The 18,032-nt window shown below is 45.7% G+C and overlaps 1 protein-coding gene across 8 annotated transcripts in view; it reads right to left on the bottom strand.

Moving 5' to 3' along the window:
• The window catches only part of PAX2 (paired box 2), a 100,398-nt gene that overhangs the window by 67,282 nt on the left and 15,084 nt on the right, over nt 1-18,032 (bottom strand). For 4 of the 8 annotated variants that reach the window (XM_051619377.1, XM_051619380.1, XM_051619376.1 and 1 more), the window contains exons 2-3: nt 16,033-16,201; nt 14,539-14,736 (exon numbers count right to left, since the gene is read on the bottom strand). In XM_051619377.1, coding sequence (XP_051475337.1) covers nt 14,539-14,736; nt 16,033-16,201 — 367 coding nt within the window. The remainder of the gene's footprint in view (nt 1-14,538; nt 14,737-16,032; nt 16,202-18,032) is intronic. The other 4 variants (XM_051619374.1, XM_051619382.1, XM_051619378.1 and 1 more) reach the window with 2 other exon arrangements.

The raw sequence follows: 18,032 nt of genomic DNA, 5'->3' as shown, positions 1-18,032 counted from the left end.
TTCACAAATATATGCAAGGCTATACTGTGTAGTTTTGAATAGATTTGACTGAAGCTGTGAAGGGATCTATAAATGACTGCACTTGTCTGTAGTAAAGTACACACTTGCCTTTGCAAGGGTCTTCTTGTGTGACTTTCTGTATTAATGCATAGAAGGGCATCCGTGTCAGTTAGCAGATGCCTCTGATCTGTGTCTGACTGCCTGATGAAGTCTCCGTGTCTGAACTGACCTGGGTCTCTTATACATGTAAGAAAGAATGGAATTCTATGTCAGCAGCATTTAGCAGTAAATATATGTGCTAAGAAATTTTAAACATACAATGAATCTCTGGGTTTGTGCGATGGCTTCTGACTTGTGTGAATATTGTGCTCTAATGCCCTGGGATAGTGTAGCCACATTTGGTCCCTTGGAAATGAACAAGAGAGTTCAGTTATTTTTCAGCTGATGATTATGTGTCATTGCCGCACAGATTTATTTGCTCTGTGCAGGCAATGTGTCTGGCATTGGGCCTGTTCTGTGCTTCCTCAGCCATCAGGATTTGGCCCAGCAGCCATTGCATCCAGACAAAATCTATGAAAAAGGCTGTGAAAGATCCAGAAAACTTCCAGAGAAAGCTCTCAACTATACCCTCTCACCAAAATACCCCATTAGGTCACAGACCTCTCTCAGTCAGGTCCTCTACATGGATGGGATTGAGCAAGTCAAGGAGGTTAGCATATATTTTTCAGTAACATGGCGAACAGGTAACTCTTTACTCCTCCTTGCATTAGCTAAAGCCTTGTCACTTTCCTTGCCTCCTTGATTGTGTTCTCCCACTTTTTTGTCCTTCCTCCTTTATAGTCCTGCCTGCATTTGACCTTGAACAGACGACATCATCCTTAGCCCACCAGCTTTACCAGCTCCCACCCCTCACACTGGGGTAACGGCATCAGGGTAATAGGGGGAGGGGAAAAAATGAAAGAGTGAGGAAGGGAGAGAGGGGGGGAGAGAAGGAGAGAGACCTGTTTGAAAATAATTGGAGGCTGTTAAACAGAGGAGCCCAGCATATCACTCTAGTAATGGAAATAAATTCCATTGTATTTGCATTTTAATTTTCCACATAAACAAAGGCCTGGAGTGTGCTGGCTTTGCCAGAATCACAGGCCAGAATTTAATTAGAAATGAAAAGTTTATAGGGTCCTCTTTAATGCGATTAATGCACAGTTAACATTTATCACATACATATGCTGGAATCGCCTTTTTTAAGCAACCACTGGCCATGAAATGAATTTCTTTTCAACTTTTTTAGCGTGCGTGAGGAAGGCTGTCTCTGGTGAGGCGGTCCAGTGAGCACACTCCTGACAGCTTGGTAAACTGCAGCCCACAGAGGCTTAGTAGCCCCCATCCTCACTGAGGAAAGTTCAAGGTGGCTTAGAGGGAAACATGGTCTAGTGGTTAAAGCCTGAGGTTGGGAGTCAGGGGATCTGGGTTGTATTCCCAACTCTGCCACATGCTCACTGCATGACTGACTTGCTCTCAGCATCTGTTCTCTGGGTGTTAAAAATAAAAGAGAAATCAGCTGGAAGAAGATATCTCAGCCCCAGACCCCTCTGTGTCTCAAGCTCTCCAGAAGCTTGCCCAACCCTGTTGCATGGGATCTGGATTGGATCCTACGCTATGCTGATCCCTCAACTCATCTCCCCATGCCCAAGCATCCCTATGCCAGCAGCAGGGACAGGGAGCTTCCACAGCACCTGCCTGGTGTGAGAGGCTTGATTCCCAGAGGGACTTCTGTGTGCTGTCCCAGCTGCCTGCACGCCAGGCAATGCCGATCCCTGCATATGGGTTCATATGGCTCTCACATTTCTTATGTCATACACACACCCTCCTGCCAAGGAGGATCCACACACAATTCTGTCTGTGCAGCATGAGACCCCTGGCAGCCCCTGCAGATCCATCTTTCTTAAGTGGATCCTCTCATTTGGTTTGGTCCAAAAAACTTTTAAGAATCGCTTGTCAGATACTGGGGCCATCAAGCCTGAACCTCAATTCCTAACCTAAACCTAATCAGGAGCAGCTACGAGCCCTCTCTGTGGTACCTCGCTCACCCTGAGGGCCCTGAGAGGTAACCCCATGAGTGCTTATAAAAATATCTAAGCTTGTCTGCACAGGGACACTAGGAAAAGCGAGTCTAAATCTAGACAAATTATCAGTATTACCCTTCCTTTGCGGAGTGTGATGCTAAAATAAAAGGCCAAAGGTGAACACCCCCCCTATGAGTCTGTGCCCCTGCCAGAGCCAGGAGGGTATCAGGCTTGTCACCTCCCTGCCTCCTCCTGGCTCCCAAAGGGGACCATTTTGCTGCTAGTGTCCCCACTGTCTCTTCCTCATGTCCCCTTCCCTGCTCTGGCTGTGTGACAGATGGGGGCTACAGCTTCCCCCCCCCCTCGCATGCTTCCTTTCCAGGCTTACAGACAAGCAGAGTAAATAAACCAGGCCCATGGACACACAGTGTTAGCGTGTTAGGGACACAGCAGGGGAAGAAGGAACATGAAACCTCTATTGATCCCTTGAGGAATGATGTCCCTTCCTTATCTTATCAGATTCTCTTCACTCTTCAATTATAGTCTGTTGAAATTGGCCTCTTAACCCAAACAAGATAACCTGGGTAATGAGGAGTGTGAGGGGAGGGGTGGGGAGAGGAGTGGAGGGCAGAGTCTAGTGCATTGAACTGTGGCTATCATTAGAAATACTTCCTTTAGCGTAACCCCCTCTGCCCACACTATCCCCAGGTACCCCCTTCTTCCATCATAAATCAGATGAACTAGCAAACATCCACTCTCTGACAAAGCATTGTGCTATACACACCCCTCATTCCTTCTGATGTGCTAGGTACCCCCAACAGACAGGTCCCCACATTCCTGTGTGACATCTCTGTGCATATGTGTACCCCCTCTGCCACACACCTTCTGCATTTACAGCTCAGCAGATGCCACTCTGCCACACACACACTCACACACGTGTTTATGTTACTGATACTGCCCATCTCACCAGCTGCACTCTGCACCTTGGAGGCATGGCTGCCATAGCACCTTATCCGCAGCTCTACCCAAAAGAACTTCTGACAAGACACAGAGCACTGCTAGGTCCCACAGGCACCCATTCACAGCCACAGTTCATCAGTGTGTTCACACAACTGCCTTGCCATTGGGAAGCCATCACACAGAAACCTGTCCAGAACCCCACAAAACTGGACAGGCTTCCCAAGACATGTATTGCCATGCCTTTGCTCACCCCTATGACTCCTAGCATGTAACTGCAGAGTTAGAATGTCGTTTCCATGAATGAGACTATTCTTAGCTCTTACACATACCAGTGATACCTACTTGCTTTAAGTCTATACTCCCAGCTGGACATGTTGCCCTAGTGATATGCCCACACTCCTCCTCATACACATGTCATGGGGTATAGGGCATGTCTTGCCCAAATATCCATTACAGAGAAGATTGTCTGGTGGAACAATAGAGACTCAGCAGTCTATCTGCACAAATGCACCTGGGTTTCCATGCTCAAATTACTTCACTGTGCACAGAATGATCCAGGAACACATTCAAATTGTGTAGAAGGTGCTTTCATTTTGGAAAGGTGGTGCTCTGAACAGTACAAAGGCTTCGTTTACAAGGCTGGCACCCTCCCCTTGCACTCTTCTAAAGACTCTGTTCCCCAGGATCACTTTATCCTCTGCCTTTTTCTGTGCCAGGGACATTTCCATCCATACACATCCACCTGAAATGGGCCACACTCCCTTCCATTTCATGTCTCCCTGTGCCACCAGCTCCAAGTCCCATAGATGGGTCATGCATAGGCATTTATTTTTACTATTTGGAGGGTCACAAAAATTAATGTAATCTGCAAAAGAGAGTTAGGATCACCACAGTCATATTTTTACGAATTTACACATTATCTCTCATGTGTAAGCATGCAAATTCACCCAGGTAGTCCCTCCCTGATCTCCAGCTCATGCACTTCACAAGAATCTGCGCACAGCCAGACACACTTAGTCCATTCCTATCCTTGCTGCCTCCCATTTGCACAAACCCCCAGCTCAAGCACGCATGTAGCCTGAAATTGTTAAAGCCATGCAAGGGAGTTGGATGTCAATAATGGATGACCCTCTGCATCTTGTTTGGCACAGTGGCCAAGACTGCCTCTGAAGGACCACAGCAGGTCTGGCTTTGACACTATCCAAGACAAATATGCCTTAGAATTCATGCCATCCTTATCTGTTGCCTTTTCTTTCCTCAACCTCCCCAGCTGTGCTCTGCATCCATTCTGGAAGCTTCATGTTGTGGCTGGCTGGCTGGCTGCCAGAGACAGCACCACAAACATTGGCTCTTTAAAACTCTAAATTTGCTGTTTCTTCCACAGGAAGAGGGAATTTGTGATGTTTTAAAATTTATTTTCCACTCTGCCTCTGCTTACATTGCCTTGGCCCATTTGTACACAGAATATCCCAGAAATACGTATGTGCTCAGTGTGCAAACTTGATCTTTTCTTTAGAAATATTATTCCTTCCTTTTCTCTTCTCTTTTACATCTCCTCCCTCCTCTATAGATTTTATAAATAAGTGTGTATATATTTTTGTATCTGTATAATCCATGTATAAATGCATAGTTTTTTGAGCTTGAAAGTCTAAATTTAAACCACCAAGAAAGGGCCTAAATTTAGGCAAGTATTAACAGCGGGCACTATTACATAGCTACATTGTGCTGCAGTCTTTCTTTTTAAAGGCAGATGACCCAAAATTGTTCTTAAAAGAATTTTTAGAAAAGTGTGAGTACATTGAAAAGCAATTGAACCTTTAAGATGTAGCCAAATGTTAGTGCCCAAACTTTCTATCATAATTTTAAAGTGAGAGCTTGAAAATGGGTGGTGACATAATGAGGTTGCCCTCAGATTTCAGCCCAACTTGAAGAAAATGAGTACTACTTCCAGGAGCCAAAGGTCCACAATATTAAGCCTCTCTGACCAAAGAAATGGGAACTGTTATTGTTGCCAGAACCATCCAAACTACTGAAACTAAAGGTGGCACCCTTTCTGACAGATATATCAGGGTTTCTTTTGTGACTTGGTTGTCTGGTCTCAGACTCTGCTTTTCCTTTTATGAATTAACAGACATCAATCTGCCTCTTGAAACATGGATACCAACCCCCCAGCTGAAATACAGTGATGGGGATTCTAAGCAGAGCTGATAGCTATTCCTGATGCAGTCTGCCTCCCAGCCAGAGACAGAAGTTTAATCCTGTGCCTTGGACCCTGCAAGATGGGAGGGTGCTTACCTTGGAAGGAAGAGGAGCTTTTCAAAATGGAGTCAAAAGAACAAAAACTAAATTGGCCCCCAGGAGAGAACAATTAATAGAGGCAAGCTCCAGCATATCTGTGTGTGTATGCATGCATGCATGTGTTGGGGGAGTTGCTAGAAGCCTGGGGAATGATATGCTGTGCAGATTTTAGAAATGCTACAGGAGCTGCAGAGCTAGGGGTTGACAGCGGCAAGAAATGTCCTACTTCTGTTATTCAAACAGGCAGAGACAAGCCGCCAGAATCTTCCTTCCTGATTTAACAGTGAGGTTTGGGTAAATGTTTCATACATAGCATTTCCTGGGAAGCGTATCTATGAACTCCCAGTCTGTTAGCTCAGGCTTTTGGCACATCACTCTTTCTCCTCTCTGTCAAAACTGCTACACACATAAATCCCAAGCCAGACAGAGGACAAAGGGATATCCTTCCCTGACCACACCGAACTCCTGCAAATTTTCCTTTAGCCTTCCTAGGCTTCCTTTAGCCAGCCAGCATTTTGTGTCACTGTCTACATGCCTGCCCAGAGATACATGTTCCCTGCCATATACCAATATACTCATATGTAGTATCCAACCAGCAAGTGCATTTCTCCAAAGGTACCTATCAGCATTGCACTCACAGTCCCCATGTAAATGTCCTATTAAAAAAAAAGGCAATATAACTCTGCTTTTTTCCTTCCCCATACCAATCTCTGAACACATCGACTTTTCAAATTTGACTACTGTATATATAAATGTACCCTCTGCGATCATCTTATCCCATCACTTCTCAATATGGACAGACATATTCTGTCCATGTCTCTCAAACACTTCATGCATACATTCCGTCATTCTTCACAACCCAAACACAGCTATTCCTCTCCTATGGCTCTAGGATTGAACTGTTGTGTTGTCCATTTCCCAGCGACAAGGGGTCTAGTTACAGGATTATTGATTGGTTTTCATGCAGACAGATGAATCTGCCTTTGGTCTCACCACCAAAATCCACCTCTGTATGGGCTGATTGTCACTGCTCCAGGGATAGGATTTCACCAGGAGACCACCCTCCATGCAAACATCCTTCACCCAGGCCACGGATGGTAATAAATGGAGTCAGGCTGAGCCATAATAAAAGCAATTGAGTGGGTTACCTGTGCAGACATGAGATTTATACCTCCTCATATTTGATGTGATTGTTTTATTGAGTTCTCAGTGCAGTTAGGATGCCGTTTATTTATTTATTTATATGCCTACTTATCGGGGAAGAGGGGGGAGGCTGTCACAGTCTAGCTAGTGTTCCACCTCTGTCTTGTCAGATGTGAGGAGCCCAAAGAAGAGGGCTCTACAGTTTTGCTCTGCCTTTTACCTAGACCTGGGCTTACTGGGTGAGCTCTGGCCAGATATCTCATTTCCTGTAACAGACAAAGATGTTTGTTTCTGGATCCTGGAAACCTTGAGGACTGCCTGAATTACAAGCCCAGAAGAAGCTAAGGGGATGGCGTAAAGAAAGACGCGTGTATATGCTGATTTTCTAAAATAACCTCTTGAAAGAAATTCCTATTTACGCTGCGCCTGCTTTGGACAATGGGCTATGATCTACGCACAGAGCCTCTTTATGCTATTGCAATAGAAATAGTAAGCACCCACATTGCTTCTGACTCTGTCATCACATGTAAGCGTTCAGAAATATTAGCAGGTGCAAATTGATTGGAAATGAATATTTGTAAGTGCACTCTGAGGAGTTTGGAAACCAAGTGATTAGATTTGTGATTTTCAGCTGGGTAGATAGCCATATAAGTGCTACAAAATCAGCTCTCGGTTACTGGCACTAGAGAAAATTGGAGGCTAGAGCTGAATATCATACTGTCTAGTATTTCATCACAAGTCTAACGGTGTTTGTTGTGGGTTTTCCGGCTTCTATAGTCAAGTGATAGCATGAGAATTTCAGTTTTCATTTAATAAAGTGTGTTTCCCATCCTTGTGGGGCTTGAAACAGGGCCTGTCGGCCCTCTGAAGACTCAAAGGGCTGCATTGTTAAGGTGTTTTTAAAGTAATTTAATGGGAGTCAGATATCCAAATCCCTTTAAAAATGTAGGGTACAAAAGAGAAAACAAGTAAAAATAAATACACGTTGTATTACAAGTACTCGTTATTTTTATGCCAGTTGCATAATTTAGGCTCTGCCTTGGCATTTTTAAACAGTCAGGACTGGAAATATGGCCAGTCATTATTCCATTCCAGTTTAAAGAATGATTGGGAGAAAAACTCAAACTTTTCTCATGCTTTCAGGAGTAGTAATCATCATCAGAGCCATCAATATACAGATGGGATTTCCTAAATCAGCTAAAGTTAGCTGCATGGACATAAGGCCAATGTCAAATGCTTTTGAACATTTATAGAGACCTTCCCCAAAAGTGGGATCCCTAAAGATCCCTAAAAATTTTACTGATTTTAAGAAGCAAGGGTAAACTCCATTTGATTTTCAACATGCCTTAATTAAAGACCACAGCAAGTTCATCTAAGTGAAGCTCAGCCTTGCTCAAGTGTTCTGTAGTAATATCTTTTAATTCAAGTAGTATGGAAATCTTTTGTTTGAATAGGCTTTAGAAGCAGAGGTGGGGGTGGGTTTTTTATATTTGATACACTGCTGGAAACACGACTTTGTTTTGTATGCTTCATGTCATCATATCATAAAGGATACAGCTGGCCTGCTAGAGCATTATCTGTCTCTAGCCAACGCAAGATTATTTCTTACTGTATGTTTGCTTGTTATGAATACCATCTAGTTATATATATATTCCAAGAAATCAGGAATTTCTGTGGGATGCAGTTGCACAACTTAATGGACCTTCCTATCAGGAGATTCCTTCTGCTACCATTTAAATGTTTCCTTTCTTATTTCCCTCCCTTCATTTCTGGTTATACTGCTTTGTTTAAACATGAATAATTCCTCTCCTGTTGGACAGACTGTGCCCTTCGGATCACTATATTGTTCTCACCACTTCGTCATTGCTTGGCCAAGCCACTTATATTTTCTCCTCTTTTCTTGCAAAGTCAAATTAGTTTTTTCACATAATAGTGATTCCAGTAAATGAGGTTTAGCTCTGTAAGACTCATTCACCCAGCACTGAAATTAAGCTACCTCTATGGCAGAATGCAGCAATTATTCACTAAAGGCAAAAGCTTGAAAATGTTTGACTTCCAACAAAAATCAAGCTTTCTGTATGTCTATACAAAAAGGAAGGGCTGGGATTTTTAGGTGATAAAGAGACCAATGTGGTACTGAACTTCGAGGTTCACGGAACTGGGAGCTCAAAACTTCCCAGGCACAACGAATCTTACTTGCTAATCACCACTGTTGAGCTAATATCTCTGCAATATGAAAATAAGAAAAAATGTGGTTAGCTTATTGTAGTTCCCACCATGTAACCTTGCAGTGGCCAGATATGAGGAATAAGACAAAGAGAAATGCTGTGCGCATTCATATACTCTTTCAGCTGCAGTAACATTGTCTGTAACCTCTGCTTTATAAGCCTGTCCTTTATTTGTGATGATAAAAAGAAGATAATACAGGTTTGTGTCTGATGGAAAAATAATCTGAATTTAAAGGAGTATATTTCTTATAATGAAAGCCTGTGTGACCCGATCACATTAATTGCTCAGCTGAAAGCAGCTGACAGTAGAAGTCTTCTACCTTGAGAGCATGCCCTGATGCAGGAAATTGTATGGGAACCTTAGACTCAGCATGAATATAGTGAGATGATCCCTGTTAGCATCCCAAGTTTCTTTTATGTGCGCTAAGAAGTGCCAGGTTATGAGACCTGTTAACTACGTTGAGTACTGTCAGACAAGTTTTCTTCACCTCTGCTTTGCACGAACTCATTGTCAGTCAGAGGCTAATCCTGCCTGCATGGCCAGTCTAATTGTTGGCCTCACTATTAAGAAAACTGACACGTGGTGGTGATAGGTTTGCCAGTTAACACACCAGATAAAACTGTGTTGTTCCTCCTGTGTTCTCTGCAGACCATGTAGTTGTTGCTACTTTTGGTCACTATGAACACGCTGCCCTTAGAGATACTCTGTACTCTTCCAGCTTCTCCCTAGGTTCATTGTTTGTCCTTCAAGATTCCGGAGTGGTTCAGAGGAAAAGACAAGGAAGAGTTTCACCAGTGACTTTGGCTAGAGTGTCCTTTGGGGAAATTTTCAAGCAAGGCTAGCAAGAGTGACTCAGATAGCTCTGTTTGCATAACATTGATTTCTTCTGCATATGACACAGCCCCTGCCCTAATACGGCCGCCTTTTGCCAGACTTGACTGTTTGTCTGGAGACATGATGTTTGCCTCGATCGAGATTCTGTTCAGTCCTGCCTCCCTTATGTGGGCTAAAGCCCCCGCTGATGTAAAACAACTCAGCACCAGTTTTTAACCTTTTCTCGTTTTGTGTTGAACACCATGGGAATTTTACTGAAAGATCACACCAAGTTTACAAAGGTAGCTAAATACTGTTAATTTCATTTTACAGATAGTAAAGTAGCCTCATAAGGAATTGTGTGACCTGCCCTAGATCAACCAGAAAGTTAATAGCAGAACTGGTAAGAGATATCTGATCTCCTAATATGCTATTCTTCGCTCTAAACTACAGGCCTGCCCACGGCCACTGAAATTGACCACATGCTCAATAACATTTCAATGCACAAGTATATTTCACTGGTTGTTACAACCTGAAACAATGTTTGTGTCTTTCCATATGTATTATTTAAAAGCTCATAATTATTGGGGATTTTAACTAGGAATCATTACCCAATTGCTCTATAATGAAACAGAAAACATCTGCCCAAACCAAGTGCTTAACACTATAAATTAACATATACCAAATACTTAAGAGAAGACTGAAAAAACATGTAATGGCTTGGCTAAGATAAAATATGCCATGAAGTATTACTTAGGTCTGTTCTCAGGAACTCAAGGTCTAAAATATATCCAGAAGGCTGACTGAACTTGGTAATGCTTTATCTTCAGCATTCCTTGGATAAGGATTAACAGGGAATCCCTCAAGCTGAGCCCCACTGCAGGAGAGCTGGGATAGAGGAACAAACTGGGATGGGGGAGTTGTTTTTCTTGCCCTTTCTGGACCTGTAAGGAATTCATTAATCTAAGAGAAGCAGTAAATCATGCTTAAACTACAATGTCCATTGCATCACTTGCTGCTTAACCATGAATGTGTGTCCATGATGTGCTCCGTCCTGTACTAAAGTACATTGTCTAATTCAAAAGATTTTTCTGGAGTGATTATTATCTCCTGAAACATGTGTTCCTAGGCTAACTGTACGTGCCACAAAACAAAGGAAAAATGTTCATTAACATTTGCCTCCAAGTTCATACTTAGGAGATTGCTGCAAGACTTACAGCAGTGCCTAAATCTAGTTGAAATATTCTAACCTGATTGACTAAAGATAACTCATATGTAGTCATATTATAGATGGAAAAATTTGGGCTGGCAGGGTGCTCAAGAAGCAAGGAGCTCAAGTGATTTAAAGTAAGCATTAATTACTTACCAAAGAGCCTGCTTCTCAATTATATGCACGGTGTATATGTGTGTGGTTTTAAATATATGCATGTATATATGTGTGTATACCTACACCTACAAGTAGGTTCATACTGTATAGAACCTGAAGTATGAAATGGGAACAGGAAAGCTCCCGGTACAGAGACAACTGCTCTGTCTTGGTTCTGTCAGTTCTGGTGCACTTTGCTTATTAACTAGTATACTCTCTAGAGGTTTTGTTTGTTTTTTCTTTCTTCCTTTTTTTTTTTTTTCCCCCCATAATTATAGGAAAACTACTGCATAGCAGACTTGATTTTTTTTTTTTTTCCTGACTCTTCACAAGGTAGTTAAGTCACATTGTTTTCACCAGAGTTTTTATCTAGACTTAATCTATATGAGTTTGGTATTAACAAGTTTCGGGTAAATCTTAATGCTGAATAACATGACATCCCAAATGCATCCTGATATTCTCAGTACAATACTGACAGCTCAGTGCAATGCAGACATGCAGAATTCATGTATCATAAAAAATTATTAATAGAAAATAGATGTTTATAATATTTTAGGAAGACTTTAAAAATGGAATTGAAACAGTGTGGTTTTATATTCTCTCACCCGGAAAACTTGTTAGACTAATCTCCAGAAAGAAAGAAAATAAAATGTAATTAATATGTTTTTGGAAAATCTTCAAATAACTAGAAGTGGGTTTTTTCCACTTACAACGAGATGTCCATTTTGAAGCGCGGTATTCACAGTCTTTCTGAGGATATAGATAACTTCTCCTATTTCTGTAAATGCCTTGTTTATAGTCTCAAGATGTTAAACCTCTCATGGATGTTACCTCCAAGACTTCTGGATGCTGGGCCAATGCAGTTTTTGCTTTGGAAATCCAATTTTGGGAAAATACAAAGACAAGTATTTCTAGAAGGTTGGTCTTAAAAATTGCATTTGTCTGACGCTACTCAGAGAGTCAAAGTCTTAGCTTAGCTCCAATTTGTGATTGTACTGCAGGCAAGGGATATGTTACAAAGGATTGACCCAATTCTACATGTGTATTGTGACAGTGGGAAAGAGAAAAACGTATATTTAAATTGTGAACTTAGTCCTCTCTTTGTGTTTTGTGCATTTTGTGAGCTGAAGTCGCTAAAGTCACTGGATGAAGCTCACACTAGTCTCTGCGGCACCGGGATTGGGCCCTTAGATACACTCTCTATTTCCTATTCTGCTGCAATATTTTTTTCCCAGTTTGCTGTCCTGTTCTTGCCTAGGACAGACTTGCAAATTTCATGATGTTTGATATGATGGGCTCACTTCTTCATGCATGTGAGTTTTGAGGAGCCACATACAAAGGTGAATAGTGAGAAGTGGGGCCTGAATTTTTAAAAGGAATGGGGAAAGACTTAATCATATGAAACCACAATGCTCTTGTGCTTTGGTAACTACACACCCAAATGCTATTGCAGCATGAAGCAAATGTAGTGGGTCACAGCTGAGCCTCTTTAATATAATCATACTTAGCAGCTATAAAGCACTTGTCCTTCTCAAAACATTTTATAAGCACAATCTGACATGTGTACCCCCCTCCTTCTGAGAAGGATCAGTCCTCTTTCCATGGTGGGGAAACTGAGGTACAAAGCCCACAGAGTGTCCTGCTGAAAACTGGTAGGAAGGTGGGAGCAAAACCTGGTGCTCATCCTTCTGCCCGGGACATTGCAAGTTGGGCATGAATCGTCAGGTCTGGCAGGTGTAAGGCTGAGACTGCAGTTACATCTGGATTCTAAGGTCCCTTGAGCGAGAAGTGTAACGTGAGTGTTGGCTTCGTATATGCAGTTCCTCCAAGGAGCCCACTGCCTTTCCTCTGGAGTCCTGTACCACCAGTTTAATTTCTCCCAGGGATAGCTGGCTGTCCTTCCGCAGCTGCCTTTGTAAGGTGTCTGAATGTCAAACTGTTATTATTTCAATACTTGACTGAGAGAGTAACAGAGACCTGGAGGTTTTTTAGGAGGGTGTATAATTAGCCGATCAGTATTATGTTACCCTGTTCATAACTTAATAACCATTTTAATACAGATGGCACACACAGGGATAATTTCCTAGGGTAGCCCAGCAGTATATTACAGAGACAGTGTGTCTGAGGGAATCTTTCTTAGCCAAGGTACATTCCACTAGCTAATTCTACCTGCTGTTTTCAAGATGATTTGGGATAATTCCATATCATTTGCAAAATATTAAAACCCATTTATATAGAATGCCAGATTTAGAAATACACAGTCTGAGTTATTAGACATATTTTGATAAATCTGCCATGAAAAGTGCAAGGCAAAAAAGACCACTGCGTTTTGCCTGCCATTTATTTTTTGCTTCACTTGCTATAAATACACCAGGTATATATATATATATATATATATATATATTATCTGGCTAAGCTTGTCAAAAGGGCCAATATACTGAGTTGTGCATTTTTCACTGTGTGGACACTACAAAAGCCTATGTGTGTATTTACGTATACCCTATATACATTTATTTGAGAGGGAAGCGCCATATATTTGGGACTGCGTACAAAATTTCGTGTATTCTTATTCTGTCGGTATTTTGTGCCTACCTATGTACCCTTTGCAAATATCCCTGCGTTACTATGTTTCTACAGCTTGTATATCTGTGGGCGCAGTGAAGGCATCTGTACATACATTACACTAAAACAGGGTAATATACTTTTACTGTGTGTGTAAGAGTGTTGTGTGCTGCCAAAGTGTGAAGATCTGATACGTGTTGCTTTTGGACGTGAACAGTCTGAGCGCTTTGTAGTGTGTTCATACTTGATTACACCTATCACCCGCCTTTTTCTCCTGCATCGATCCTTTTTTTTCCTTTTTTTTTTTTTTTCCTTTTTTTTTTTTTTTTCCTGTCAAATTGTTATTTTTGTCACCTCAAACCTGAGATCAAATCTGAGTCCCTCCACCAACAAAAGTCGCACCCTAGCAGCTGGGGAGGAATGGGGGGAAATGGTTCTCCGTTACTGAATCTACCTTGCTGCTCTCCAGCCCCTGCTACCCTGGGATGAGCCCGAGCAGGGAGCCGCTCGGGCAGCGCTCCCCAGCCGGGGGAAGGCACCGCCTCGCAAGATTAGCCATTCCCTCGGGCTAGCGATGAGAAGTGAAGCGGGGGAGCAGGAGCAAGGGAAGCCTTCCTCCAGCACTCCCCAGCTTGGGGCTGTGAGCCCGGCTTGGCAGCGGACGCGACAGCTTTTCGACTCAGAGCCCTAAGGCTAGGCTGGCGGTCATTTACACCTCGGGAAGAGTATTGGACGGACAGGGGAAAACCCGACTCCGCCGCCTGTCACCCCACCCGCCCGAAAAGCCCCCAAACCTTGTTGCACCGTCGGGCTGCTCGGCTGGAGCTCATCTGCTCTCGCTGCAGCGCTGCCCGGCCCCGCGGCATTCAGCAGAGAGCCCCGGGGCAGACCCGCTGCCCAGGACTGGGTTCGGGGGATCCCCTCTGGGCCGAGCCCGGCAGCTGGTGGGCCGTGCCCAGGGGTCCCACTGAGGGCGGGGGGGCTGGAGCAGGCTGGTTCCAGCCTGGCCGCGGTTACATTGGGCCGTCCTCGCCGTTGAGAGGCGTTTTATGGGGCCATAAAAAGGGGATTGGGCCACAAGCAGAGCTGCGGAGTTGCTCTTACCTGTTTATGGAGGAGACGCTGGGGACCGTGTCGTTGTCGCAGATGCCCTCGGCCAGTAGCCTGTCCCGGATCTCCCAGGCGAACATTGTCGGGTTTTGTCTCTTGTACTCGGCGATTTTATCCACTACTTTGGGGGTGGCCACTTTGGGTTTGGAGCCGCCGATCACGCCGGGCTTGATGCTCCCCGTCTCGTAATACCTGCACAAAGAGCGGTCAGTGGCCTGCCGTGCCCGGAGCAGCCCCGCCGTCCCGAGTGCCCGGTGCCCCAGGGTGCCCCTGGCCCCGCGCCCCACCTCGGCCTCGGCCCCTCGGTGCGCGGCGTGAGGCCGCGGGGGCTCGGGTGCGGCATGACGCGGTTCTGCGGGGCGCCGGGCCGCTTGGGGCTGGGGGAGTCCCTTCTCTCCCGGGCTCGCTCGCGCTCTCCTTTTATTGTGGTTTTTTTTTAAACTCTTTTAAATTATTATTTTATTATTTTTTAATGTATATGTGTGTATGAAAAGCGGGGGGCGCTGGGCTGTTCGCTGCCTCCCCCTTCCCCCGCCTTACACACATACACTCGTTTCGGGCCCGGGGATGGAGAAATACAACAGAAACCTTGGTCCCGGTGCGCTCGGCCGGAGGCGAAGCCAGCCGACCGCGGGGCCGTGCAGACGCCCGGGGAGGGGGCGTGAGGAGCGTGTAGTGCTGGGCTCACACACCTCCCTTCCTCCCCCGGCTCTCCCGGTCGGCTTCTCCCCGCCGGCGCGCTCTGCTCGCCGCGCTGGCAGGGCTTGGGGGTGCGGGACCGCGGTGCCTTTCCCTCCCCTCCCAGGTCCCTGAGAAGCGGATGCTCGTACGGGGCAGCTCCAGCCCATCTCCCCGCTGGCCATTAGCTGTGCTGGCGGCAGCGGTTCTGACCCGTCCTTTGCAGAGGGCAGGGCAGCGCACACGCCCAGGCGGCTGGGGCGCTGCCGCCTGCTGACACCGCTGACACGGCTCCGCATGCGAGCGGCCGGGCCCGGGGTCGCCGCCCCCCCAACCCGGCTTTCCTCTGGGGATATTTCACACCACGTTTGGCCGCGATCGGTTACGGCGGGTATTTATTTATTTATTTGGCCCGTTGTTTGTTTATTTACCAGTGTATAAGGCCGCTCACGGGCAGTTGTGAGTCGGAAGATATTTTTGTTTGTTTGTTTTGTTTGGGGTTTTTTTGGTTGTTCTTTCGTTCCTTCGTCGTCCCACCCCGTTCCAATTTTCCCGCCCACCCTTCGCAAATTGTTTTTCTTCCCAGGAGTTTCCAAACACCGCCGGGGGAGGATGGCGGGGAGCACGTCCCTGCCGGCTGGAGGAGTGGGCCCTGCTCAGCCGCGGGCTCCCACGGCGAGGAGGTGCCGGGGCCGCTCGGGAAGGTGCCCGCGGGAGCTCGGCGCTGCGGGAAGGGCCGGAGCTCACAGCGGAGCAGGGAAGGGATGCACCGTTGTCGTCCCAGGGGAGGGGAGCTGCGTCTTTCCTTACCTGCCCAGGATCTTGCTGACACAACCGTGGCTGACCCGCAGCTGCCTGGAAATGTCACAGGGTCGCACCCCCTGGTGAGCCAGCTCCACTATCCTTTGTCTCACCACATCAGGTAGAGGCCTGCCGTTCACAAACACCCCCCCGAGCTGGTTCACACCCCCGTGCCCTGCTGGGGAAAGAGAAATAAAAAAACCACAACAACCCACGCACACCAGAAACACACCGTTAGTCGTGGGTTCTTTACCACTCGTGCTGCAACATCTCCAGTTACTAGAGATGTGATGGTGGGGGGTCGAGAGGGGGGGGGGGAAGCAAGGCGTGGGGAGGAGAGAGGAGAAGAAAGGAGCGAGAATGAAAGGAGAACATGAGAAAGAAAGGAATATAACGAGAAAGAAAGGTAGCAAGAGAAAGAAAGATAGCTAGAGAAAGAAAGATAACGAGAGAAAGATAAAGACAGAAGGGAAGAAAAAGAGAGAAGGAAAGATAAAGAGAGAGATAATAGAAAGAGGAAGAAAGATTGTAAAAGAGCAAGAGACAGAGAAGGAAATAAAAATATATATATGAGAAGGGAAGAAAGAGAAAGGAGGAAAGATGGGAAGGAAAGAGAAGGCGGAGTGCATTTTCCTGAGCCGGATGCCAGCCGGGAACTGTCCCCCTCGTACGCCGTCTCCCCTGACTGGGCCGGGGAGCATCTCTCCCGCCCACGGTCCCCTCCCGGAACGCCGAAGCGGCGGCTTCTCAGAGCCACTGTGGTAGGGCGAGGATGTGACCAGCTCCGGCCCTTCTCCAACGAGTTGGGAAGGGATGCGCTCCCAAACTCCGGAGCTCAGCTGCTTTACAGCTCCGTGCGGACCCTGCCGCAGTCCCCCTTCTCTCTGCTCTTGGGCTTTTCCTCTCTCCTTTCATTTTCTTTCCACGATTTCCTATCACATTGTCAATTACAGTTACTGGCGAACCCCGCCCTCTCTCACCCCGCGGCGTGTCCCCCATGCAACGCGTCGTCTCCCGTTATTTTCTGATGAGAGTTGAAGGGATTCAGAGAGCAAAAGAGAAGGGGAAAGAAATGTAGGGAGAAGGAGGGAGGGAGAAAGATAGAAAATATTTTGTGTCCCGCGGTCGGTGTTCGTTTACAGACAGACCCTCTCTCTCCTCAGCTTTCGATCTTTAAAGGAAAAATCCTCCACTAAAAGCAAAGCAAAACAAAACAAAAACTAACAGACTCGCATGGTTCTTCTCCACCTCAATCTAATTCAGAGAGAATTTTAAATGTTTTCCTCTGGTCCCTCTTTCTACGCGATCTCTCAGATAAGACTGCTAGGATAGCTTTTTCCCGAGCTTTCTCCATTTCGAGAAATAACTCGGGGGGGAAAATAAGTATGCACCTGCTAAGCATGGGCAGGAGGAACGGAGTGATGGGAAATAATCTTTTTGGGACTGAGCAAGGCAAGCGGTTGTGAGCGGCTTGCACCTGGGGTGTTCTGGCTTGGAGACGCGAGCAGTTCGCCTTTCCCCGGGCTGCGAGAGACGCGCGCTGGCAGGCGGCACAGCTTCGCTGGCGCTGCTACCTGCGTGTCTCTATCTCCGGATATATATATCCAGCTGATATAGCTGTGGAGTGCACACTGTATTTAAGCTTTCCTTTCACACAGCCCTAACCTTCTGTATCTTCCTCGCCAAGAGATCTTAGTTCGTTTTGCAGTTTGCTGAAAAATGATCTGTTTGTATTTTCGCTGAGGTTTTTTTTCTCCCCTGCTTCTGACACTGACTTATTGGCTCTGAACTTAGTGGAAACTCTCATTGCCCTGCGATCGATCCAAGTCCTTTCGCACAAATAGAGTTTTTTCCATCTCCCCCACCTCTTTAGTAACACCTCCACATATCCCCTCCCAGCCGCCTCGACCGGGGCGCCGGCTGACTTCCCGTCCGTTCCCCGGTGAGCCGGCGCTATTTGTTGCATTCTTTTGTTGGCCTTTCTTAAAACATATTTAGGGATTCAGAGG

The sequence above is a fragment of the Apus apus genome, chromosome 4 (assembly GCF_020740795.1).
Source record: "Apus apus isolate bApuApu2 chromosome 4, bApuApu2.pri.cur, whole genome shotgun sequence".
NCBI lineage: Eukaryota > Metazoa > Chordata > Aves > Apodiformes > Apodidae > Apus > Apus apus.
This window is presented reverse-complemented; position numbering and strand designations above follow the sequence as displayed.